Source organism: Ochotona curzoniae, unplaced genomic scaffold (genome assembly GCF_017591425.1).
Source record: "Ochotona curzoniae isolate NIBS_2020 unplaced genomic scaffold, NIBS_Ocur_1.0 contig_883, whole genome shotgun sequence".
NCBI lineage: Eukaryota > Metazoa > Chordata > Mammalia > Lagomorpha > Ochotonidae > Ochotona > Ochotona curzoniae.
The window spans coordinates 5321951-5346429 of record NW_024466599.1 but is presented as its reverse complement, the minus strand read 5'-3'; the positions used below and the strand labels follow the sequence as shown (position 1 = coordinate 5346429).

General features: G+C 46.4%; 1 protein-coding gene across 2 annotated transcripts; it reads left to right on the top strand.

Annotated features, from left to right (window-relative positions):
• Positions 1 to 67: 67 nt before the first annotated feature.
• On the top strand, positions 68 to 24122 carry YWHAQ (tyrosine 3-monooxygenase/tryptophan 5-monooxygenase activation protein theta). 2 transcript variants are annotated; one of them, XM_040992812.1, is made up of 6 exons: positions 68 to 157; positions 425 to 764; positions 17509 to 17632; positions 21102 to 21265; positions 21995 to 22090; positions 23388 to 24122. In XM_040992812.1, exons 2-6 carry the CDS (start codon positions 471 to 473, stop codon positions 23445 to 23447), a joined length of 738 nt encoding a protein of 245 aa, XP_040848746.1. In that variant the 5' UTR covers positions 68 to 157; positions 425 to 470; the 3' UTR covers positions 23448 to 24122. The 2 variants fall into 2 exon arrangements, with proteins under 2 accessions (XP_040848746.1, XP_040848747.1); XM_040992813.1 differs by lacking the exon at positions 68 to 157 and having other exon boundaries at positions 378 to 764.
• The last annotated feature ends 357 nt before the right edge of the window (positions 24123 to 24479 follow it).

Below are 24479 nucleotides of genomic sequence, written 5' to 3'. Positions count from 1 at the left end.
CGGGGCCGGAGGCGGGACTCTCTGAGGAGGCCCGGCTCGCTATTGGGCGGCGACGCGCCCCTCGGCTCCGGAGTAGGCTGAGACGGGAGGGTCCTCGGCTAAAGCCCCAAGCCGATGCGAGAGGTGGGACTCGCGTCGCGGCCGTGGAGACGTGAAGGTGAGGAGCGATGATGGCGGGGCGACGGCCCGCGGGCCTGCTGCGGCCGGCCGGGCGGGGGGCCGGGGCACGCCGGCGCGGGAGCGGCCGCCGGGCCACGCCGTCCTCGGCCGGGACGCTCCGGGCGGGAAGGCGCGGGGCCAACGGCCGCTTCCCTGTCGGGGCGGCGGGAGCGGGCCGGGGGCCGCGGGCCGGGGGGCTCGGGCGGCCGCATTGTCTGACGCGCCGGCCTCGCTCCTCCCTGTGCCCGGCGCCCGCCGCGCGCAGCTCTCGCCCTAGGCCTCCCTGCCGACCCGTCCGCGCGGCGCCCGCCATGGAGAAGACGGAGCTGATCCAGAAGGCCAAGCTGGCCGAGCAGGCCGAGCGCTACGACGACATGGCCACCTGCATGAAGGCCGTGACGGAGCAGGGCGCCGAGCTGTCCAACGAGGAGCGCAACCTGCTCTCGGTGGCCTACAAGAACGTGGTCGGCGGCCGCCGCTCGGCCTGGAGGGTCATCTCGAGCATCGAGCAGAAGACGGACACGTCGGACAAGAAGCTGCAGCTCATCAAGGACTACCGGGAGAAGGTGGAGTCGGAGCTGCGCTCCATCTGCACCACGGTGCTGGTGAGTGCCCGACCTGGCCCTCTGCGGGGCGCCGTCCCGGGACACGCGTGGGGTGGCGGCTGGGGGTCGCCCTCCCCGAGGTGAGACAGGCCTGTGATGCAGTGTGCCCCCTCGCCCCGGACCAGGGGCTGGTTGGTTCTCACGTGTCGGTCCCACGTCGCGTTGGGAGGGCTTTGAAGACAAGCATGCCGGATCGGGGGTTTGTTTCAAAAGGGAATCGAAGCAAAACAGCTCCGTGCCCACGAGCCTCTCGGTCCGAGCCGCCCGGGGACGCGGCCGTGTCTGCTTCCCGCCGGCGGGCACTGCCAGTCCCGGGGCGGCGGGCACTGCCAGTCCCGGGGCGGCGGCGCTGCGTGCTGTGCCCTGCTGCCGGAGGGACATTGCACAGGAGAGCTGGCAGACTGTCAGCTTGCTCTGATGGTGATTAACATCGTCTATCATTGAAAGAAGCATCCCATCGGTTAACCACATTTTCTGTATTCGCTGGCTTTGGGCACTCCCACAGCATGTTTAAAACTCCGTGTAGTTATTAGTTTACTGTTTGTTCGTTCTCCTGCCACGATTCAGCTGGCCCTATATTTTTCCCGTTTGAGCAAGTTCGCTTTGAGCCAAAGCAGCGCTGGTTTTGTGGCGCTCGTGGCGTGGGGTCGCGGTGCTGGGGGGCTCGGTGGGCGTGGGGTCGCGGTGCTGGGGGGCTCGGTGGGCGTGGGGTCGCGGTGCTGGGAGGCTCGGTGGGCGAGTGCCCTGAGAGCCCAGGTGTGACAGCAGGCCGGCCTGTGCGCGGTGGCGACTGAGAACATCCGCGAACATCCGCAGAGGATTCCTCCCAGGCACCAGTGCGTGAAGAAGATGCTTGCAGTTAACACACTCATTTGGCTTGATGGCCAGTCTATAAAAAATATCCTAGGAAAACACAGCTCTTGCATTGGCAGCTTTCTTCTTGATGAGAGGAGAGTTTGTTTCAAAAAGCTGGTTTCTTGGTAAGAGATGCCTCTGGAGCTCCCACGGCGTGCACAGCCCCCGGGGAACTTCCTGTGTGGGAGGCGGTGAGGCTGAAGGCGCCCTTTGCTCTCCGGGAAGAAATTTCCCAGGGAACATAATACAAGGTGATTCCCGTCAGATGTGCTGAATGAAATGCTTAGTGTTGGAAGGCAACAGAGACCTCTGGGAAGGCTTCCTGAGAATAGTGGTTTTGGGGGTGATACCCTGTGGGCGGAGGCTGGGGGGCGGCTGAAATATGCAGGGGTGGAGGTGTGGGGAGAATGCGCAGTGTGAGCAGTGGGTGCTGAGGGGCTCCTGGGGGGACAGCAGGGTCTGGGCGGTGTGTAGCAGCAGCTAGGATTTGCAGTTAGTTCTAATTTAAGTAGCCTGTTGGATCTTTCAAACAATGGACTGATGTGTCAGACTTGTGAACACGAGTAATAATTGGCATTTTGGCAGCTTAGTAAAGGGTCTGTTGAAATCAAGAATGAATAAGTACTCCTCAAGTTCTAAGCATACATGCTTAAAACAGGTTTTTTTTTTTAAACAGGAAGGAGGATTTGGTAAAGGAAGTGGGTATAACTGACTTTGTAGGAGACTGAAGAGTAGCTTTAAAGGATAGTGAAATTTCACCAGAGATGGCAAGAGATTCTCAACTCTCAAATTGGGGATATAATATTTGTATCACTTAATCAAAGTGACTCTGACTGGTCAACTCAGACCCTTTGCATAAACACCAGGTTGATGTTATTGAACTGTAGAAGTGAAGAATGTTTCACTCTCAGTGAATGGTTTTTACATGGAAAAGGGAATTGAGAGCACCACAATGGCCCAAACCACCAACTCGATGGAAATCTGGGAGAAGTTAGCGATTTCCCCAAGTTGTCTGTTCCTCGCTGTCAATTGTAAAGCCAGACGTTGTACTGAAAATTTCTGCACCTTTTCAGGTTGAAGAATGTGTTGCCAAGCAGTAAATAAGTTGTTGAAAAATTGGTGATATTGGTGAAGTGAAGTGATGTAAAAGTCATGTGTTATCTTATGGAAAAGCACTTTAGGGCCTGGCATCATGTCCTGGTGCCTAAAATCCTTGGCTTGCATCTTCTGGGATCCCACATGGGCACCTGTTTGTATCCTGGCTCCTCTGCTTCCCACCCAGCTCCCTGCTTGGGACCCTGTACCCATGTGGGAGACCCGGAAGAGGCTCTGGGCTCCTGGCTCCAGATCAGCTCAGTTCCAGTCGTTGCGGCCAATTGGGGAGTGAATCATTGGATAGAAGATCTTCCTCTCTGTCTCTCCTCCTCTCTGTATATCTGACTTTCCAATAGAAAAAAAAAATCTTGTGAAAGAAATACAGGTCTGGTTCTACAACCACAGTGTAAGCCCCCACTTACTTGCCCAGCAGTGTCCCCTCCCCAGCATGTGAGTGATGCCTGCTGATGTGAGCTGGGGAAAAGGACCCCAGCATAACGGCACAAAAGGAACTGAAGGTTTGCTGCCAGGCCTGCTTTGAGCCGTCCTCGACTGCTTTCCCAAGCCACAAGCATGGAGCTGGATGGGAAGAGGGGTCACTGGGATTCAAACCAGCGCCGATGTGGGATCCTGGCATGTTAAAGTGAGGACTTTAGGCACTAGGTTACCGCACTGGATCAAAGGTTAGCATTTTCATCTCTTCCTAATACCAAGGCAGAAAGCGGAGTTGTCACGTGTGGAATGCTTGCATTGTGGCCTTTCAGGTTTAAAAAGCAGACAGCTCTCGGAGACAGTAGGTCTAATTAGCTGATGGCCAGAAGTGGTTCAAGAACTGTCTGTGAACCTTACTTTTCCACAAATCTTGGTTCCCCATTTATATTTTTTTCTCTCCACGTGAATAGTATTCCATTATTTCTTTGTTATCTAGATCTTTAAGGATTTATTTTATAAGAAGCAGAGTTACAGAGAAGGGGGTCAGATCCAGAGAACTAGGAAGAGCTCTTCCTTCCACTGGCTCACTCCCCAAGCAGCTGCAATGGCCTGGCTGGGCTAGGCTCCAGTCCTAAGTCAGACACTTCATCCGGGTCTTTTTTTGTTTACTTGTAATGCTTTTTTTCCCTTCCTTCCTTTGCTTCTTTTTAAAAAGCCTTTATTTATTGAATGTGCAAAGTCAGAGTTAACAGAGGGGAAGAAAGAGAAGGAGAGAGATCTTCCATCTGCTGGTTCACTCCCCAAATAGCTGCAGCTGGGCACCAAGGGCTTCTCTGTTTCCCATGCAGGTGCAGGTCTCAAGGACTTGGGCCACCTTAACCACTTTCCTAGGCCACTAGCAGCAAGCTGGAAGGGAGTGGAACAGCCAGGAAATGAACCTGTTCCCTTATGAGATGCCAGTGCTACAGACAGGATTAGCCTGTTATGCTTCCGTGCTAGCTCCTGCAATGTTTTTTTTTTTTTTAAAGATTTATTTTTATTATGTTTTTATTGGAAAGGCGGATATACAGAGAGGAGAGACAGAGAGGAAGATCTTCCATCTGATGATTCACTCCCCAAGTGAGTGCAACGGCCAATGCTATGCCGATCCGAAGCCAGGAGCCTCTTCCGGGTCTCCTACATGGGTGCAGGGTCCCAAAGCTTTGGGCCATCCTTGACTGCTTTCCCAGGCCACAGGCAGGGAGTTGGATGGGAAGCGGGGCTGCCGGGGATAGAACCGGTGCCCATGTGGGAACCCCGGGCGTGCAAGGCGAGGACCTTAACCACTTGCGCCACCGCGCCGGGCCCTCCTGCAATGGTTTTAACATTGTGTATACTATCTCCGACAATATATGATCTGCAAAAAATATTTTTTTGCAGCAAAATAGTTCCTCCCCCCCCCCAAGATTTCTTATTTGAATACCAGAGTGATGATTCACATCCCAAATGGACACAATAGTAGGTTCCCAAGAACTTCATCCTGGTCTCTCATGTGGGAGGCAGAAGCCCAGTTCTTGGATCTCCTTTTGCTGCCTTCCCGGGCATGTTAAAGGGAGCTGAACAGGAAGAAAAACATCCAGGATTCAAAAACTTGCTCCAGTATGGGATGCTGGGGGTCACAAGTGGTGGCTTAACCTACTGTGCCACAGTGCCAACCCAAACCATATTCTATCTAGTAGTTTTATTAGGATAGAACAAGATTTGACCCATATGTGTAAGCTAGCAATGCAGTTTTGACCTGTTTTTAATTAATAGAATATTCTTCTATTATAGATCAGTTCTTAAGCCTGTATGATTTGATTGTTAATGTTCAAACCAGGATTTAGCTTTCTGTTCTCCCTTTTTCCGGAAAATACTTGGTTAACATCCTTTACCTTTCTTTCACAGATCAGTGACTGAGTTAGCTTCTTGATCTGATAAACTAACTGCAAGTTTTGAGGCAGGAGTTACAGGTTGACAGATTTTGAGGATACTGCATATAGCGTCACCAGTTGACATAGTATAACTGTCTCTTTAAACTTGCTTACCCTTAGCAACCTTTGAGCAAAAGGTGTAACCTTTTTATATTGTGGTTGTGGTCACTCGGTACCCAGCTTTAAAAATATAATTGCAGACAGAAGTCAGAGATTGGCTATTACTTTTCTTTACTTTTATTTCTTTTCTTTTTTTTAAGATTTATTTTTATTATTTTTTCATTGGAAAGGCGGATATACAGAGAGGAGAGACAGAGAGGAAGATCTTCCATCTGATGATTCACTCCCCAAGTGAGCGCAATGGGCCGATACTATGCCGATCCTAAGCCAGGAGCCTCTTCTGGGTCTCCCACGTGGGTGCAGGTTCCCAAAGCTTTGGGCCGTCCTCGACTGCTTTCCCAGGCCACAGGCAGGGAGCTGGAAGGGAAGCAGGGCTGCCGGGATTAGAACCGGCGCCCATATGGGATCCCGGGCGTGCAAGGCGAGGACCTTTAACCACTTGCGCCACCGCGCCGGGCCCTACTTTTATTTCTTTTTAAGGATGGATTTATTTGAAGATGTCACTGTGTCTGAAAGGCAGATGCAGAGAAAAGGAGAGGCAGAGTTCTTAAGTCTGCTGATTCACTCTTCAAATGGCTGCAACAGCCCGAGTTGAGCTTTCTCCAAGTCTCTCACTTTGGTGCAAAGTCCCAAGGACTTGGACCTTCCTCTACAAGCGGGGAGCCGGATGGGAAGTGGAGCAGCTGGGACACGAACCAGCACCCATGTGGGATGCTGATGCCACAGGGTGGAAGATGAGCATGGTACACCACAGCACTGGCTCCAATAAGTAAATCTTTAAAAATAATAATCATTGCTTAGAGCACTCTTTAGCTTTTTTTTTTTTTTAAAGATTTATTTATTTATTGGGAAGTCAGATATACAGAGAGGAGGAGAGACAGAGAGGAAGATCCTCCGTCCGATGATTCATCCCCCAAGTGACTGCAATGGCTGATGCTATGCCGATCCAAAGCCAGGATCTAGGAACTTCTTCTGGGTCTCCCACACGGGTGCAGGGTCCCAAAGCTTTGTGTCGTCCTTGACTGCTTTCCCGGGCCACAGGCAGGGAGCTGGGTGGGAAGTGGAGCTGCCAGGACTAGAACCGGCGCCCATATGGGATCCCGGCGTGTTCAAGGTGAGGACTTCAGCTGCTAGGCCATGCCGCTAGGCCCTAGCTTATTTTTTTTTTAAAGATCTATTTTTTTTTATTGGAAAGGCAGATTGATTTATGGGAAGAAGAGACAGAAAGATCTTTCATCTGCTAGTTTACTTGTCATTCTGAATCCAACAGCCTTTTCTGGGTCTCCCACGCGGATGCGGGTCCCAAGATTTTGGGCCGTCCTTGACTGCTTTCCCAGGATGGAAGCAGGGAGCTGGGTGGGAAGTGGAGCTGCCGGGATACAAGCGGGTGCCCACATGTGATCCCAAGACTTGCGAGGTGAAAGTTTCATCTTTGTGTCGTCACGCCGAGCCCCTCGATCGCTTATTTTTATTTTTGCTATGACTGTAGTGGTACATGCCCCATTGACTCTGTGAAGTTTGTGTTAATACTTACTCTGGAATTTTCCCTGTCCAGTCAGAATGAATAAGCTACAAATAAGCATTTCTGGGTGCCCTACTTATACAGTAGTGTAAGTTATGGCCCTAGCTGGTGGACTGTGAGAATGATGGATTCGTCATGATCTGGCCATATCTGTTACCCTTGGGGATTCACAGGAGCACTCACCTCGTAAACACAGCAGTGGCCAGAGGCTGGACGTGGGCCAGCCCCTATCCCTGCTGCTGCAGGCTCAGTGCAGCTGGCCCAGCGTTACGGACTGTTGTGGACTCCTCCCCCCGCTCTGAGTGGGGCTGCACATCATGCTAGTGTTCATCTTACCTTTCTCCTAGCTATTGCCTGTAGTCCTGGTGTGCTACTGTCACAGTGCTCTGTGTGTTGGGTGCTTGGAGTACCACTTACATGTGCGAGAGGCACCTTACTGTTGGCTTACGCTCCTGATAGAGGTGAGGATGGTGCTTGTCAACCTCTGCCTATGTTTTTTTCTTTCTTTCCTTTTTTTTTTTTAGGATATATTTATTTTTATTGCCAAGTCAGATATACAGAGAGGAGGAGAATGGAGGATCTTCCGTCCAATGATTCACTCCCAAAGTGGCTGCAGTAGCTGGTGCTGCGCTGATTCATAGCCAGGAGCCAGGAGCTCTTCTGGGTCTCCCACATGGGTGCCGAGTCCCAAGGCTTTGGGCTATCCTCAACTGCTTTCCCAGTCTGCAAGCAGGGAGCTGGATGGGAAACAGGGCTACTGGGATTAGAACCAGTGCCCATATGGGATCCTGGTGCATTCAAGACGAGGACTTTAACCACTATGCCAGGCCACCAAACTGGATCCAACCTCTGCCTTTCAAATCAGTAAAGCTAGAGGGTGAGAGAGACAGAAATGAATGTCTTCCCTCCTCTACTTCACTTCCCAAACTGCTGCTGTTCCAGTCTGGAACCAGGAACTTCTTCGGGATCTCCCACACGGGTTTGGGGAGTTGGATTAGAAATGGAGCAGCTTGACATTGATCTAGTGCCCATTTGGGATACCAGCACTGCAGGGGGTAGTTTTACTGGCTCTACCACGCACTGGCCCCACTCAGTAGAAATTGACAGCATCATGGGACAGGGAGTGAGTGAGGAGGAGTCAAGAGGTTGCAGGGGGCCTGGAGAACCAGGAGTTCTTGAAGAAAGAACATGGTAACTGGTAGAAACAAGTCATAGACTTGAAAAACAGGTTTGCAAGTTAATTGATTTCTGTTTAGGGCATATCGAGATAAGCATATCCACTGTGTTGTAAAATGCAAGAGGATACTTGGGACTTGTGTTGTGGCTCAGTGGATGAAGTGCTGGTTCAAGTCCCGTCCTTCCGAAGGTAGCAGAAGATGGTCCAAATGCTTGAACCTCTGCCCCTGCTAACCACTTGGAGAGACACAGCCACGGCCATTTGGGAAATGAAACAATGGACAGAAGATATTTGTCACTGGGCCCGGGTACGATGGCCTAGCGGCTAAAGTCCTCGTATTAGACACACTGGGATCCCATATGGGCACCAGTTCTAATCCCGGCAGCTCCACTTCCCATCCAGCTTCCTGCTTGTGGCCTGGGAAAGCAGTCAAGGACGGCCCAAAGCCTTGGGATCCTGCATCTACGTGGGAAATCTGGAAGAAGTTCCTGGCTTTGGCTTTGAATTTGCACAGTTGCAGTCACTTGGGGAGTGAATCAGACAGTGGATGCTCTGTCTCTCCTCTTTGTATATCTGACTTTTTGATAATCTGTCACTATCTGTATGTGTCATTCTGCTTTCCTAACAAATCCTGAAAAGGAGGGGTGGGGCTGACTCAGGTTGGTGGGAAGAGATTGCCTTTCTCTGTGAGCTTGTTTTAGCCTTACGAACTTGTAGAAAACCTGGGTACAGCCATTTTGCAAGTGGGACTGGTATATAAAACCTACAGTTTATTTGCTTGTAGCAAAGAATGACCAGCACAGAGCTTGCGATGTTCCAGTTGGCGTGATTTGTTCATACTCTTTCAGAGGCTGTTAAGCTCATAGGAATCGAGTCCTGACCAGGATGTTGCTTACTAAATGTGGCATCATAGCAATGGAGAGATGGCTGTGCAAGTATTTAATGGGCATCTCCACAGCAGGAATTTGTTGGATTGAATTGCACCTAGACCCTATTGGATCTTTTTTCTTTCACTGTGTGTCCCTTTTTGTTTCTGTGCCTGTGATCAGTTCATTCTTGTCTTTTAAGACATATTTAGTTCATACTTAAATCTTGCATAGGTAAGTCTTGCATTTTGCAGTGTCAGAGAGGGCGGAAGAGACAGGGACAAAAACTTCCGTTTATTGGTTCACTCCTCAAATGTCAACGATGGCCTGGGCTGGGCCAGGCTGAAGCCAGAATTTTCGTCCAGGTCTCCCACCTGGGTGCAGGGGCCCAAACGCTTTGGCTGTCTTCTGTTGCTTTCCCAGGCATATTGGAAGGAAGCTGAATCAGAAGTGGGGGATGGGGAAAGGGGCAGTGCTCAGATTGGAAAGGTAGATTAACAGAGGAGAGATAGAAAGAAAAATCTTCCACTGCTGGCTTACTCATGAAGTGGCTGCAGTGTCCAGAGTTGAGTCAATTTGAAGCCAGGAGCCTCCTCTGGGCCTCCCATGCAGGTGCAATGTCCCAAGGTTTCGACCCGTCCTCTATGCTTCCCCAGGACATGAACCAGTGCCCAATGGGATCCCGGCACTTGCAAGGTGAGGGCTTAACCAGTAAGCTGTTATGCTGGGCCCTGTCTTGGATTCTTAAACCTAATATACAAATGCTTAATCTGGGGAGCCTAAAATCTTTTCCTTGAGTGACTTATAATTGACAGAGCAATCTGTTCCCATTATACACTGTACTTATCTGAGAGATTTCATAAGTGCATTCTTGAGTTGCTGGAGAGATTACTTGTAGGAATTTGGGTGAATACATCCAGAAGCCAAGGAAGTGGTGGGGTGACTGTTTGTTTGTTTGTTTGTTTGTTTGTTTGTTTAAGATTTATATAATACAGAGGAGGAGAGACACAAAGATCTTTCATCCAATGGTTCAGTCCCCAAGTGACTGCAACGGCCGATGCTGCGCCGATGCAAAGCCAGGAACCAGGAACTTCCTCCAAGTTTCCCACACGGGTGCAGGGTCCCAAGGCTTTGGGCCATCCTTGACTGCTTTCCCAGGCCACAAGCCAGGGAGCTGGACAGGAAGTGGAGCTGCCAGGATTAGAATTGGTGTCCATATGGGATCCTGGTACATGCAAGGCGAGGACTTTAGCTGCTAGGCTGTTGTGCCGGCCCGCAACTGGTTTCTGTATGGGCAACTGGATTCTTGTCCTGAGACATTTGTAGGGGAGGAGGAGAAGCAATAGTAGATTGTTGGAAGAACAAATTTAATTTTTTTTTTTAATGAGTGAAGCTTAAAGTCTCGCTTCATGCAGTTATTATGGGAGGCACTTGCTCTGGTCTGGTGTGGAAGAGAAGGAGCTGTGTCATAGTAGGTAATCCCAGCACGCCGAGGCTCCCGAGATGGTTGGTAAGTCCTTATCTTGGAACAGCTCAGTCTTCCCACATAAGGACTGTTGTACTTTTAACCATCTCAGGTAATGCTTTTTGCAAACATGAAATAGAACCTGAAGTAATACCAAGCTATGACTTTTGGGACAGTGGCAACTCTTCACAGATTGTGACCAAGACAGTCTCGGTAACTTGGTGTTTTAGTGACTGTTAATATTGCAATTGGTGGCTTCCTTCTCTTTATTTCAAGTCTGGCAATGTTCTGTTCGGTAAGGATCTGTGAGTGGGAGCTTTTGTCTACCTGGCAATGTCTGTCTGGTTTTTTTCCCTTTGTTTACGGAGGGTGGGGAGTGGGTCTGCCACCCACTGCTTCGTCTCCTGTAGGAGATGCTTTGTCCGCATGCCCCATTGGCAGCCCCTGTCCTGGTGTACTGTGGCACTTTAACTGGTGGTAGAATTCTAGCTGGCAGGTGTTTTTTTCAATACTTTGAAAATACTTGTTTGTTTTCTGATGAAAAATCCACTGTCAGTCATATTGTTGTTTCTTCCTTTATAGGTAACGTGTCATTTCTCTGGTTGCTTTTAAGAATTTTCTTGTCTTTGGCATTCTGCAGTTTTACCATGATGGTCTAGGTATGGATTTATTTTTTTCTTTCATTTTGTTTGGGTTTTTGTCTGCTTTTCAAATCACAAGATTATTATCTTTATCATTTCAGGGAGATTCTGAACCATTTTTTCAAACGTTTCTTCATTTTTACTCTCTTGTCGAATTCTTATTGGATATTTTCTGTTTGTGTATTGTAATTTGCCCCCATTCTTTTCACCTACATTTGTCTAGATTTTTAGGAACTTCTTCAGACATGCATTAATTTTTTCTTCATCTGTCTATAATTTTTTTTAAGTGACTTATACAGAGAGGAAGAGAGAGAGGAAGATCTTCCTTCCGTTGATTCGCTCCCCAAGAGGCCCCAACAGCCAGAGCTGAGCCGATCCAATTTGAAGCCAGGATCCTGGAGCCTCTTCTGAATCTCCCAAGCGGGTGCAGGGTCCCAAGGCTTTGGGCTGTCCCTGACTGCTTTCCCAGGTCACAAGCAGGGAGCTGGATGGGAAGTGGAGCAGCTGGGGCCCAAAACTGGTGCCCATACGGGAGCCCAAGGTGTGCAAAGTGAGGATTTAGCCACTGTGCCATTGCGTGCAGGGCCCGGATGCTGGTGACATCTTAAGCAGTGGTCTAATCTCCAGAGCCAGAGTGCTGACCCTTGTTTTATTATTTGCTTGGAAGAAGAAAAGGAGAAACAGAGAAAGATCTTGCATCCAGGGGTTCGCTTCCTAAATCCACATTAGGAATCCAGGACTGAATTTAAAGTACCTTCCAGGATGCAGATAAGCAGAAAGGCAGAAGTTGGACTCGCACCAGTCTAGCGCCCTCTATGGGATATAAGTGTCATGTTAACTACTTCAGCATCTGCCTACAAGGCAGTTTTCAAATTCTTGGAAACATGGTTCTTTGCTGATGGCACACCTGGGCCTGCACGGTGGTGACCTAGTGGCTAAAGCCCTCACCTTAAACGCGGCAGGGTCGCATTTGGGCACTGGTTCTAGACCCAGCAGCTCCACTTTCCATCAAGCTCTCTGCATGTGACCTGGGAAAGCGGTTGAGGACAGCCCAAAGCCTTGGGACCCTGCACCCGCGTGGGAGACCTGGAAGAAGTTCCTGACTCCTGACTTCAGATGGGCGCAGCATCAGCCATTGCGGTCACTTGGGGAGTGAACCATCAGATGGAAGATCTTTGTCTCTTCTCCTCTGCATATCTGACTTTGCAATTAAAAAATAAATCTTAAGAAAAATAGTAAAGAATCAGAACCTGAGCAACTTTGTCATTTTTAATAGGATGGAGATAATTTTTCTATGAATTGTGGCAGTATCTAGCTACCTAACTCTAACTTTCTTTTTTTTGTTGTTTGTTTGTATTATTTGAAGTAAAACCTCTCTGTTGAGGTTTACAACCCAAATGCCTGCAGCAGCTTTGGTATTATTGTAATGTGACTGTTGAGTTTGGTGGTGATCCTAGCACAGGACCATGCTAATTTCTGTATCGTTCCCTTTTAACCACAAAGCCAAATAAATGGCCTGCATACTTGTTTTATTAGCTTTCACGTCTTGAAATACAGATATTTTTGTTTATGTGGATTCGTAGTGTATCCAAAATGAATTGAAAGTTTGAATAGCACCTTCACTGAGCATGGATTTGGATGTCAGTTTTTCCTGGGAACTAAACAGTCTCTCCTCCCAGAAATTCAAGAAGTAGATGACTTGTTGGTCACCCAGATCGGGTTTTCTATTTCTGTTAGCATTTAGAGTGTGTGTTTTGTGGAAGGGATATTCTGCTTTCTTTCATTCTCCCTGTATTGCAGAAGTAAAAATTTATGTTTGTACAAATCTGTTTTAAGATTGTGAGTTTTATATCGTAAATAACCCTAGAGTTGGAGGTGTATATGTATTTTAACATAAACCAGTTGGTGTTCTGAAAATGACATTTAAATGTCCTAAGCATTTGCAGTGGCCAGGTGGGCAGTACACTATACACAGATTTGTTTATTTATTTATTTCTACTGGAAAGTCAGATATACAGAGAGGAGGAGAAACAGAGAAAAAGCTCTTCCATTCTCTGGTTCTCTTCCCAAACAGCCGCAAAGGCCAGAGTTAGACTGGTACAAACAAAGCCAGGATCCAGGAACTTCCTCCAGGTCTCCCATGTGGGTGCAGGTCCCAAAGGCCCTGGGCCGTCCTCGACTGCTTTCCCAGGCCAGAGGCAGGGGCTGGATGGGAAGTGGAGCCGCAAGGACACAGACCGTTATGAGATCTGGCACGTGCCACTGGGCCATCGCGCCGGGCCCCACAAAGGCACTTTAAAAGGAAAGGACATGGGGCCCTGGTGTGGTGGCGCAAGTGGTTAAGGTCTTCGCCTTGCACGCCCGGGATCCCATGTGGGCTCCAGTTCTATCCCGGCAGCCCCGCTTCCCTTCCAGCTTCCTGCCTGTGGCCCGGGAAAGCAGTTGAGGACCGCCCAAGGCTTTGGGACCCTGCACCCACGTGGGAGACCTGGAGGAGGCTCCTGGCTTCGGATCGGCATAGTATCGGCCGTTGTGGTCACTTGGGGAGTGAATCATCGGACGGAAGATTTTCCTCTCTGTCTCTCCTCTCTATCTGCCTTTCCAATCAAAAAAATAATAAAAATAAATCTTAAAAAAAAAAAGGAAAGGACATGGAGACAGCATTGTGGATTAACATGTTAAACCGCTACCTGCAATGCCTGCATTCCATATGGGTGTTGGTGTGAGTCCCAGCTATTCCACCTCTGACTCTGCTGGTGGCCATTTGGTTCAAAGTTCAAACTTCCTGGGATTCAGAAATAGTAAGATACATATTCAGAAATAGTAAGACCTGACTTTGCCTTCAGGGATGACAGTTTAACACTTTGTCCTAAGGAGTAAACGTATACTTTATGCATCATTAGAAATAACCAAAAAATGGAAGCAACTTAAGTACATATTTAGCAGAGGGGAACAAATGATTGGACCGCCCAAACAGTGGGCTGCTGTGCACTGTTAGGTGTTTAGGGTGACACTTTAACAGGTGGTCTCCGAAAGGTTATTAAATGGCAACATTCCAGTGAAGAGTGATGTGGCACACTCAGGAAAAGGGAGATGTACATGGGAGGGCAGTGGAGGATGAGCCAGGGCCTTGGCACCCACAGAAACTTCTGGCGTTGGATCAGCTCAGCCTTGGCTGTTTGTCTCTCCAATCTCTGTAAATCTGATCTGCTTATCTTCATCCACTGATTCTTCAAACGGCCTCTATGGCCAGAGCTGGGCAGGTCTGAACCTGGGACCAGGTAGGTTCTTCCTGGTCTCCCACGTGAATGTAGGGGTCCAAGGACTAGAACCAGTGCCCATGTGTCCATATGTATGTAAGCACCAAAGGTGGAGCACCAGCTTGATGCCACCCTGCATGGGCCACGCCACCCCTCCCCCACTGCAGTTTCTTTTCTTTTTTTGTTTTTAAACATGCTTACATAGTTGGCCAGGCCAGGGTGAGACCATTGTTTCCAGATATTTCCCTTCTTCCTCCCGAATCTGACGAGAGGAAGTAAGGGGGAAAATTATGGGAGAATCCTCCCCGCCATCGCAGTACCTCAGGATGGGGAATGGCCACCCAATGTGTGCTACATTTTATGAATAGAAAATACTAAGGAAGCTTTTAATTTTTAAGAAATTTATTTTCATTTTATTTGAAATGCAGAGAGAGAGATTTCTCATCCATTCCTTCACTCTCTGAAGTACCTACAGTAGTCGGCTGTGTCAGGCCAAAGCTAGGAGCCCCAAACTGTATCCCTCTGTGTCTGAACGCGTCCCCGAAGTACCTGGCCAACGTCACCGTTTCCTCCTAGCATGTACCTTTGCAAACAAGTGGCTCTAACGCTGTGATACCTGGATTCAGACTTGCTTCTCTTAGAGGGAATTGTGATTGTCCCAAATGGGAACTGCACCCCAGCCTCCAGTGCTTCATCCTGTTAGGAAAGGTTCTTATCTAGAAGTTGGTTTTCCTAGCAGGCTATCGGGCTATCCTTTTCAGTTAAATTGCAATTAGTATGAATTCCTAAGCTGGAATGTATTTTTGTTATTTTCTAGATGAGGAAATTAAGTGAGGGAACTTGATGTAGACTGTAGAACCAGGTTACCAGCCAGTGCCCATTCCACTGAAACATTCAGATGTAATTCAGAATGAATTTTTAAAAATTTATTTATTTGATAAGCAGAGGCCGAAGTAGTAGGGCCTGCTTCTGCCTCACTGCATATGTTGGCAGGAAAGTGGACCGTGTGCAGAGCAACCAGTCTGACATGGAATGCTCCGAGAAGAGGGTGACATTGATACTGAGTGGCCTCAAGTTAGTGACATTGAATGTTATGACCGAGAGCTCTCTTCCACCGGTTCACTTCCTGCAGGGTTCTAACAGCCAAGGCTGACCCAGATACACCTGGGGGGCAGGGGCCCAAGCACTGGAGTTGGCATAGAGCTGGGACTTGAACTCCTGTGATGGTAACAGTGCCTCATCTAGCCTCTAAACTGCTAGTCTGTATGTTTCCCTGGGTATTTAGTGCAAATAGATGTACAAATTGGTATAGTCTCCAAATGATCCTTCATTTAAGTAAACATTTATATTTATGAGGCCAAATCACAATTTGATTTTAAACAAAAACTTTTATCATGGTTTTAATAACACGGAGAAAAAACCAGGAATGCAACTGAAATGTACAAATGCCTGACATATCTCAAGGGAATATTGTCTAGATGTGTCATTTTTGATGTTTGAACAGACTGTAAGACTATGCAAACTTGTTTTTGCCTTCCTGGTAATTTTTAGAGGCAAACATGTAACTATATTATATTTACCCTTTAAACACATAAATGATTATATATTGAAATACATATTACTTTTCTGTAAATCCCTTTGACTCCTAATAGGACATTAAGTTAAATTTACATTTTACTTAAAGATTCGTTTTCATTTTATTTGAAAGGCAAATGAAGACATATTAATCTTGCCTAAGCAGCCCATGCTGAGACAGGCTGGATTTAGGAGCCAGGAGACTCAGTCTGGGTTTCTCACGTAGGTGGCAGGGGCTCAAATGCCTGAGCCAGCCTCTGTTGGTTGGGATTGGGAGTGCTTCAATACAGAAAGCAGACATCATAGGTGCTGTCGTAAGCGCTATGCCAAAGCGGCACCCCCTTTGACAGACAGGACTCAAAGGAACTGTCCTTCGTGAGAGACAATATTTCATCACAGGAATTAGAGTGATCTTGGTGTGAACACTAGGTAATGTGACAAGTTTTAGTTGCTTATCTTCTAAATATTGAAATAATACTTTGAATTATATTAACTCTCCTTATCTGCAAGGTGATCATATGTTATCTTCCAAAGAGGTGGTTCTAAAAATAAAAAATGACCCTAATAATTATACTGGGACAAGTTTAAACTGGGACAGTCCTGGGGAGGACACAGAATCAACTTCTTCAGCATACCTAATTGTTTAAATTGATTTATTTGTGCAAGTTTGGAATTTGGTATAGAATTAAGTGAAAAGTTTTAGCCTTGCATGTATATAATAGGAGGATGCCACTGTGCCACAGCACTGGCCTCTCAAGTGCACATTTTGTGTGGCATCAGGGACAGAAGACACAGTAACTGAGTCTTCTGAGTACGTTCAGTAGATGCAAAATTTTTCTGGCAAATTGTGCTGTTGGTTTCTGTACCTTGTATCTCTTTGGCCTTTGTTCAGTTGGGCATCTGAGTGCAGGGGGCACTGCTGGCTGCTTTAGGCCATGCTAGGTTATTCTTTCTACTGTTTTGTTTTTTAAAATTTACTCATTTTTACTGGAAAGTCAGATTTACAGAGAAAGATCTTCCGTCTGCTGTTTCGTTCCCCAAGTGGGTGCAACAGCTGAAGCCAAGCCAATCTCAAGCCAGGAGCTTCTTCTGGTTCTCCCACGCAGGTGCAGAGTCCCAAGGCTCTGGGCTATCCTCGACTGCTTTCCCAGGCCACAGACAGGGAGCTGGATGAGAAATGGCGCGGCCAGGACACGAAGCAGCGCCCATACGGGATCCCGTGCAAGGCCAGGACTAAGCCCCTGGACCATCGCCTGGGCCTGCTGCTGTTCTTCAACTGATGTCTTCACGCCTCGTGATGTGGTTGCATATCTCCGTTTTTTTGCCCTGTGCATTCTGCTGTGATCTTTGACAACTCAAATAGCCTTTCGCTGCATGTCTGAGCCAGAGGCCCCCTCCAGCAAAGCCAGATTCCCACTCTGTGCTTCCGTGGCATCTTGTTCCTGATGTTAGGGTATAATCAGTGATGGGTGAGTTCTTGAGGGCTTCTGCAGACCTGCTCTAGCCAAATACCTGATGCTGGCAGGGGTCAGCACACGTTTGTTGGGTGAGCACGAGTCCTTTGAGATGGTGGTGTTCATGTAGTGTGACCTTGCCATTAGAAACAATGTGTTACACCTTGTCTGACCCTGCTGCTTAAGGACATGTTTCAAGTCCAGGTTGGCAAGGTGCATACAGTGTTGACTGTGATTCAATTACGTGATAGGCAGAAGCTTATCATTTTCAATTCTTGTTCATAATTACATAGCTTTTACTAGTACCTATTTTTTTTTATCTCATTTCAGGAATTGTTGGATAAGTATTTGATAGCCAATGCAACTAATCCAGAGAGTAAGGTCTTCTATCTGAAAATGAAGGGAGATTATTTCCGGTACTTGGCTGAAGTTGCATGTGGTGATGATCGAAAACGTAAGTATGTTTGATTTCTGGTGGAGTCAGAATAAACAGATGGCAACTGAGAAGGTGGAATACTTCAGCTGTTCTATACTCCCCAGATTGGTTGTTACTGAAGAAAAAAACCTGTAATCTGTGCATCACAGAAACAGTATCCTTAACATTCTCAAATCAAAATAAGCATACATTTTGGCACAGAGGACCCAACACGGTAGCCTAGTGGCTAAAGTCTTCGCCTTGCATATGCTTGGATCCCATATGGCCACCAGTTCTAATCCTGGCAGCCCCACTTCCCATTCAGCTCCCTGCTTGTGGCCTGGGAAAGCAGTTGCAGACTGCCCATCCCCTGGTTTACTCCCCAGATGACCACAACAGCCAGGGCTGCACCAGATCAACACCAGGAACTAAGAACTTAATTTGAGTCTCCCACACGATCAGTGGCCCAAGTATTTCACTTTTCCCAGGCATTAGCAAGAAGCTGTATCAGAAGAGGAATAACGAGGAGATAAATCGGGGCCCATATGGGATGCCGGAGTCACAAGTGGCAACTTTTCCCAGCATGCCACAACACGAACCCCTGGGTTCAAGTTCTCATTCTTCCAATTTCAACTTCCTGCTTTTGCATATCCTGAGAGAGAGTGTTGATGGCCTAATTTTGGGAAAGTGGGAAACCTGCGTTGAATTCCATGCTGCTATCTTCAACCTAACCCAGCCCTGGCTGTGGTGGTCATTTGGGAAGTGTACCAGAGGGTAGAAGATCTCCCTCTGTTACTTTGCAATTCAGTTAAGTAAAAATTCATCCAAAATATAAAATCTGACTATGAAATATATATACCCAGCTTGTTTGGGCTGGTACTGTCACCGTAGGCTGGGCCTCTACCTGCAGTGCTGACATCCCGGATGAGTGCCGCTTTGAGATCCAGCTGCTCCACTTCCCATCCAGTGCCCTGCTGCTGTGCCTGGGAAAGCAGTGGAGGCTGGACCATGTGCATGAGCCCCTGGACCGTGTGCATGAGCCCCTGGACCTGTGTGGGATACCCAGGAGAAGCTCCTGGCTTTAACAGGCTCAACACTGGCTGTCGCAGCCAAGTGGGGAGTGAGCTGGCAGATGGAAGATCTCACTGTCTCTCCTATCTTTGTAAATAAATTGTTTTTCCCAAAAACAATAAGTGAATAAATATGTGTGAGTTTATTAAAGATTTAGGGCTTGGCATTTGAAGTATTCTGTATATGCCGCATAGAAAGAAGTTGTTGCTTTCCCCATTTGTTGTGTTAAATTCATTGTTGCATGTTTTTAAGAGTCACAGCATTCCCAGCTAATTACATGGAATACCCAGGATAAAATAGATGAAATAATAATCATCTAAGATTTCAGCAAACAAAAATATTTTAAACTGTCATAGAAAATATAATAGGGGACAGATAATCAAATCATCTAACTTGGTTATTGAAAATAACTAAAAGTCTATTTGTAGTGAACTTAAATCTCCTAGAGTGTAGTAACATTGTACAGATCCTAATAAATTTTTGTATGTCCCTTTTATCAGACTTACCAAGTTCTAGGTGCAAGTACTCCTGAACTTTAAACCTTCCCCTGCCCCCCGTATTATTTTCTAGGTTCTCAGTTTTGCTCCTACTAAAAAATAGATACTCCAACTTGAATACTGAGTTACTAAGAAGGGACAGTTAAATATTTAGCATCCTGAATATTGGTATGTTTGCACTCTAAAACTGTTTTACCTTTAATGGGAAAATACTGACCCAGAAGTAAACATTTACATGTCAGTGAATCTGAGGACTGTTTGGGGGAAACTGGAGCAAGCTCTGGCTTTGTTCTGCTCTTGCTGCTTGTGTCTCATTGGCAGTTGGTTGAAATTCCATTGTCAGTCCTTCAACGGGACGAGTTGTCTTCACAGCCCATGCTGTGATCCTCCCTGGGTGTCAGACAACAAGAGCACCTACTGTAAGAGCTGTGATTAGATTAATGCCCATTACAGAGCAGGGAAATGTGTGTTCAAACCGGTAAGCTGGATTTCTGCTGTCATTGTCTTTAAAGCTGTGTGTAGGTCCAGTGCTGTGGTACCAGATGGGTACCTGTTCTGGTCCCAGTGCTCCACTTCCCATCCAGCACCCTTGCTGATGTACCTGGGAGATTAGAATGCTTTTTTTAATTTGTAATTTATATAATGTAGGGGCTGGTGTGGCATAATGGGTAAATTTACTGTGGTGCCTGCATGCCATGTGGAATCCAGTTCCTTTTTTGTTCCAATTTTAGTATATGTGCTGCAGAAGCGAGCACTAGTTCCTTGCTAATGTGCTGGAAAAACAGTGGAGGTGGGCGGAGTGCTTGGGCCCCTGCACCTAGGTGTGGGAGACCTAGAAGAAGCTCCTGGCTCCAGCTCAGCCTGTTACCACCCTCTGGGAGCAAATGAGCCAATGGAGAGCCTCTCTCTTTTCCCCACCCCAGGCTCTTGCCTGACTTGTAAAATGAATCTTTTTAAAGACAGGTGCTTGATGTTTTTGCAAGTTTAAAAAGAAAAAACTGTTGAATCAATGACTGTAAATTAAAAAAAAACTCCTTTTTTTCTTTACTACTTTTTTTTTTAAGATTGATTTGTTTTTATTGCAAAGTCAGATATACAGAGAGAAGGAGAGACAGAGAGGAAGGTTTCTGTCCAATGATTCACTTCCCAAGTGAGCGCAACAGCTGGTGCTATGCCAATCCAGAGCCAGGAACTCCCTTTGGGACTCCCATGCGGGTGCAGGGTCCCAAGGCTTTGGGCCGTCCTTGACTGCTTTCCCAGGCCACAAGCAGGGAGCTGGATGGGAAGTGGAACTGCCAGGATTAGAACCGGTGCCCATATGGGATCCTGGTGCGTTAAAGGCGAGGACTTTAGCCACTAGGCCATGGCGTCGGGTCCCTCTTTATTGCTTTTATTCAGTAAATTAAGCAAATTTTAAAATCATTGTACTTTGATCAGAAGACAGCCATTTTCAAAGCACTTATAGTCAGAAGGATGCTGTTCATGCCCCCTAAATGTAGTAAGTCAGTATTGCTCGGGGCATATTTTGTGTTTATGTTATTATTGATACTTTATATTGTATAACACAAAACAGCAAACATCTCAATACCAATTATGGATTTTTTTTTCAGAAACAGTAAATAGCAAATATAGAGAAAGTTTTGTGATTGTGGTCTTTGTAAGATATTTTCAGTTAGGGAGCATTCCAGGCAAATTTTTTTCTCAACACTGTATTTCCAAATAATGAAAGATATGAAAAAAGAAAATAGTTTAGCATAATTGGTGGCAGTATACTGTCTTTAACCGATAAGCAATCAGCGGTTACAAACTAGTTGTAAGTCCAAAGCAGAGTAAATGGTTTTAGTTTGCTGCTATTTTGGAAGAAGTTGGAAAAGAGCTGGTCTGGTTGAGGGGAAGGTGATTGAAAGGATTAAGTCTCGTGCTCTTATTTAATTTCACAGAAACGATAGATAATTCCCAAGGAGCTTACCAAGAGGCATTTGATATAAGCAAGAAAGAGATGCAGCCCACACACCCAATCCGCCTGGGCCTGGCTCTCAACTTCTCCGTCTTCTACTATGAGATCCTTAATAACCCAGAGCTTGCCTGCACGCTGGCTAAAACGGTAAGGTGTTCGTTCTTGATTTTGTTAGTTGGATGCCCAGGGGTGGTTGTGTTCTGTGATTATTCACTGTCTGCCCGTCTCAACACCTCACACTTCCATGATTCCAGTAAGCAGCAGTGTCTAAGGAGCATATGGGCAGAGTAATTGTAGAAATATGAATAACTTTAAGAGGGAAATGTAAGATTAGTAAGTTGTAGCGGCCAGCTTTGGTCACAGCTGTGGCTGTTTTAGTTGTGTCCCTCAAGCAGGAGTGTTGTGGAGGGTTTTGCAAATACCTCCTAGCTCTTAGTGGTTACATGTATGTTGCCCATAACTGCTGTATTGCTGGGAAATGTCTGGCCTAGGAACCATTTGGTTCAGCCCTGACATGGCAGCCTCAGGCAGAACGTGAAATTATTTCAATTTGTAATAACTCAGATTTTTTTTTAGATTGATAATTTTGTCTAACTAGGAGTTTTATCGTAAGTAATCAAATAGCCCTTGGCAGGAAAAAATTTTCTCTACTCCTGCTAGAAGAAAGAGAACCAATAAATCCTTGCTTTTTAAGTTCGTGCGGCTTTATAAATTTCAGGTCACATAAGTTCTTAAACTTGTGATCTGGGAGAGTGGCTCTAAGGAGTTCAGTGTTGACTGATAATGAACAGAGTGAACGCTCGCCTGTCTCACAAGCGTGCTTCCTGACTGGGCTGGCGTTTCCTGTTGTCATTGCTGAATTTTGTTATTCATCAGGCTTTTGATGAGGCCATTGCAGAGCTTGATACACTGAATGAAGACTCCTACAAAGACAGCACCCTCATCATGCAGTTGCTTAGAGACAATTTAACAGTGAGTTGTTCACCTTTTTTCTTTTTCTGTCTTTTAGGGATAGTTACATAATAACTACACTCTTAGAAATGATTGAGTAAACAAGTTAATGGAAATATTAAATATCTTAATATTTTGTGTAAGTTAGCTGTTTTGCAATCATTAGAATTTATGTGATTTCTGTATTTTCTTTCTTTGGACAAATAAGTTACAGTGAATTAAGGATTGTAAGCTTTTAGACTCATAAAATTGCATGAAATGCTAATACAGAACCAGGAACTTCTCTTACGTGGGTAAAGGAACCCAAGGTTCTTCCACTGTTTTCCCAGTCTGTAAGCAGGGCGCTAACTGAAAGTAGAGCAACCAGGACACGAACCAGCACCCAGTGGGCAGAGGATTTACTTGTTGAGCCACCATGCTGATAAAAGCAGTTAGTTTTAACCTCATAATTTAAGAACCTTTTGCATTCACATGTGTATTCACATACATACACATTTTGTTCCCTAGCTTCTGTCACTCAATTTTTTTAAAAGACTTTTAGTAACATAAAATAAGTCATCTTTTTCTGTGTGGTAGTCTTTTACATACTTGGAAATCACTACCATGACCATGAATTTTCTTCTGAATAATATTTGGCCTTTCGGTTGGAACCACCTTCTTCCAGTCATTTTCCAAAATGAGGAACACAGAGGCAAAGAGGAGAGCCCCCTGCCCTCATGCATGTTCTCCAGGCCTTTCAGAGAACCAGGGAACTGTTCTGGTCACCACGGAATGCCCCGCCAGTGTCGCCATGGCAACACTGGAGGAGTCTGCTGTGTTACCCAGCATGCCGCTGGCGCTGGTACAGCCAAACCAGGGCGAGTCCTGCCAGGAGAGTGAATGTGTGTGTGGGGCATAGTCAGCAACTAAGAGCTGTGACGGCTTCCTGAGGCAGCGAAGGAAGATGACCAGGAAAGGAAGCAGAAAGAAAGGTTCCAGGGTCGGCTGCAGCACCAGCCTGCTTGGCTGGAGAAGCCCTGATGTCTGGGCTGAATGAGCACAGCAGCCACAGGACCCTGCCTACACAAGCATGGTGGAAAAGTAATAATCTCCTGAATTATATTTCATGGTGTTTTCAAGAAGAGCATCATAGTGCTAAGAGTGGAGAAAGATTTAAATTCTAAGGATATCAGTGTTTTTAAGCTGTATGAATGCTCATAGTGTATGTGTATGGAGTGTGGCAGAGGCTGTTGTGAAGAGGCCTTGCTCGCTCCTGTAAAGAACTTACTGCTTTCGGAATTAGCCATAATTGTCTGACTCGATGCGATTCTCTTCCTAGTTATGGACGTCAGACAGTGCAGGAGAAGAGTGTGACGCAGCGGAAGGGGCAGAAAACTAAACGGATACAGGGTGTCATCCTTCCCTTCACGAAACCTTTTTACACATCTCCATTCCTTCCTCCACTCGGATTTCCTAGAGCAAAGAACCCGTTCATGTGTATGGGATCAACTGTTTATAGTCTGTTCACACTGCAGCTTCGGGAAAACTCCATCCCTTGGTTTGTGTTTGTCTGGGCCTGCTCGGGGTGCAGTTACTGCTGTAGGAGAGTATTAACAGCTTCATTTTATGTAAACACAGGTAACTTCCACACTTATGTAGAAGACTAAAAATGTATCTGGTATTTAAGTAATCTGAACCAGTTGCAAGTGACTGTGTTTTGTATTACTGTGAAGACATGAAAGTGTAGTTAATTGCAATTGAAAGAATGTTCTACATAATTCTTAGTTTCTACATTCCCTTTCTTACTCTTTTTCAGGGGTTTCCTTTCAGTAAGCAACTTTTCCATGCTCTTAATATATTCCTTTTTAGTAGGAGTCCAGAAGTATTAGGTTGAATGGAAAAGCACTTGACAGTTGTGGGATGGGGGGGGGCGGGGTCCACAAATTGGAATGCCTCTTGTATCATATCACAGAGGTCACGGATAGGTGACAACAGGGAGTTTCCTTATTCACTCTTTGTTTGCTGCTGTTTAAGTTGACAAATTCTCCCCCAATAAAAATTCACTTACACCTCCTGCCTTTGTAGTTCTGGTGTTCACTTACTGTGTTTTAGAAGTAGCATGTCGCTGCATTGCTTTGTCGGATTAAAGTGCGTGACATCTCAGACATGCTAGAAAGGAGAAGTGAAGTCCACCAAGTCCAATTCCAAACCTTTAGTGCTTTTCCATGCAGATTCGTGCATGTGGGAGGAGGTGTCCAGTTGGTCCTAGTGATTGCTGCTTAGAGTTGGACCACTATTGTGTGGCTAATCATTGACTCTGGTCCAAGAAAGAAGCCTTGTGAAAATGTTATGCTCTATGTAACAGCAGAGAAACGTAAAATAAAATTACGTTTTATAAACCATTTACTATGGCTTTGTAACAACTGCATAC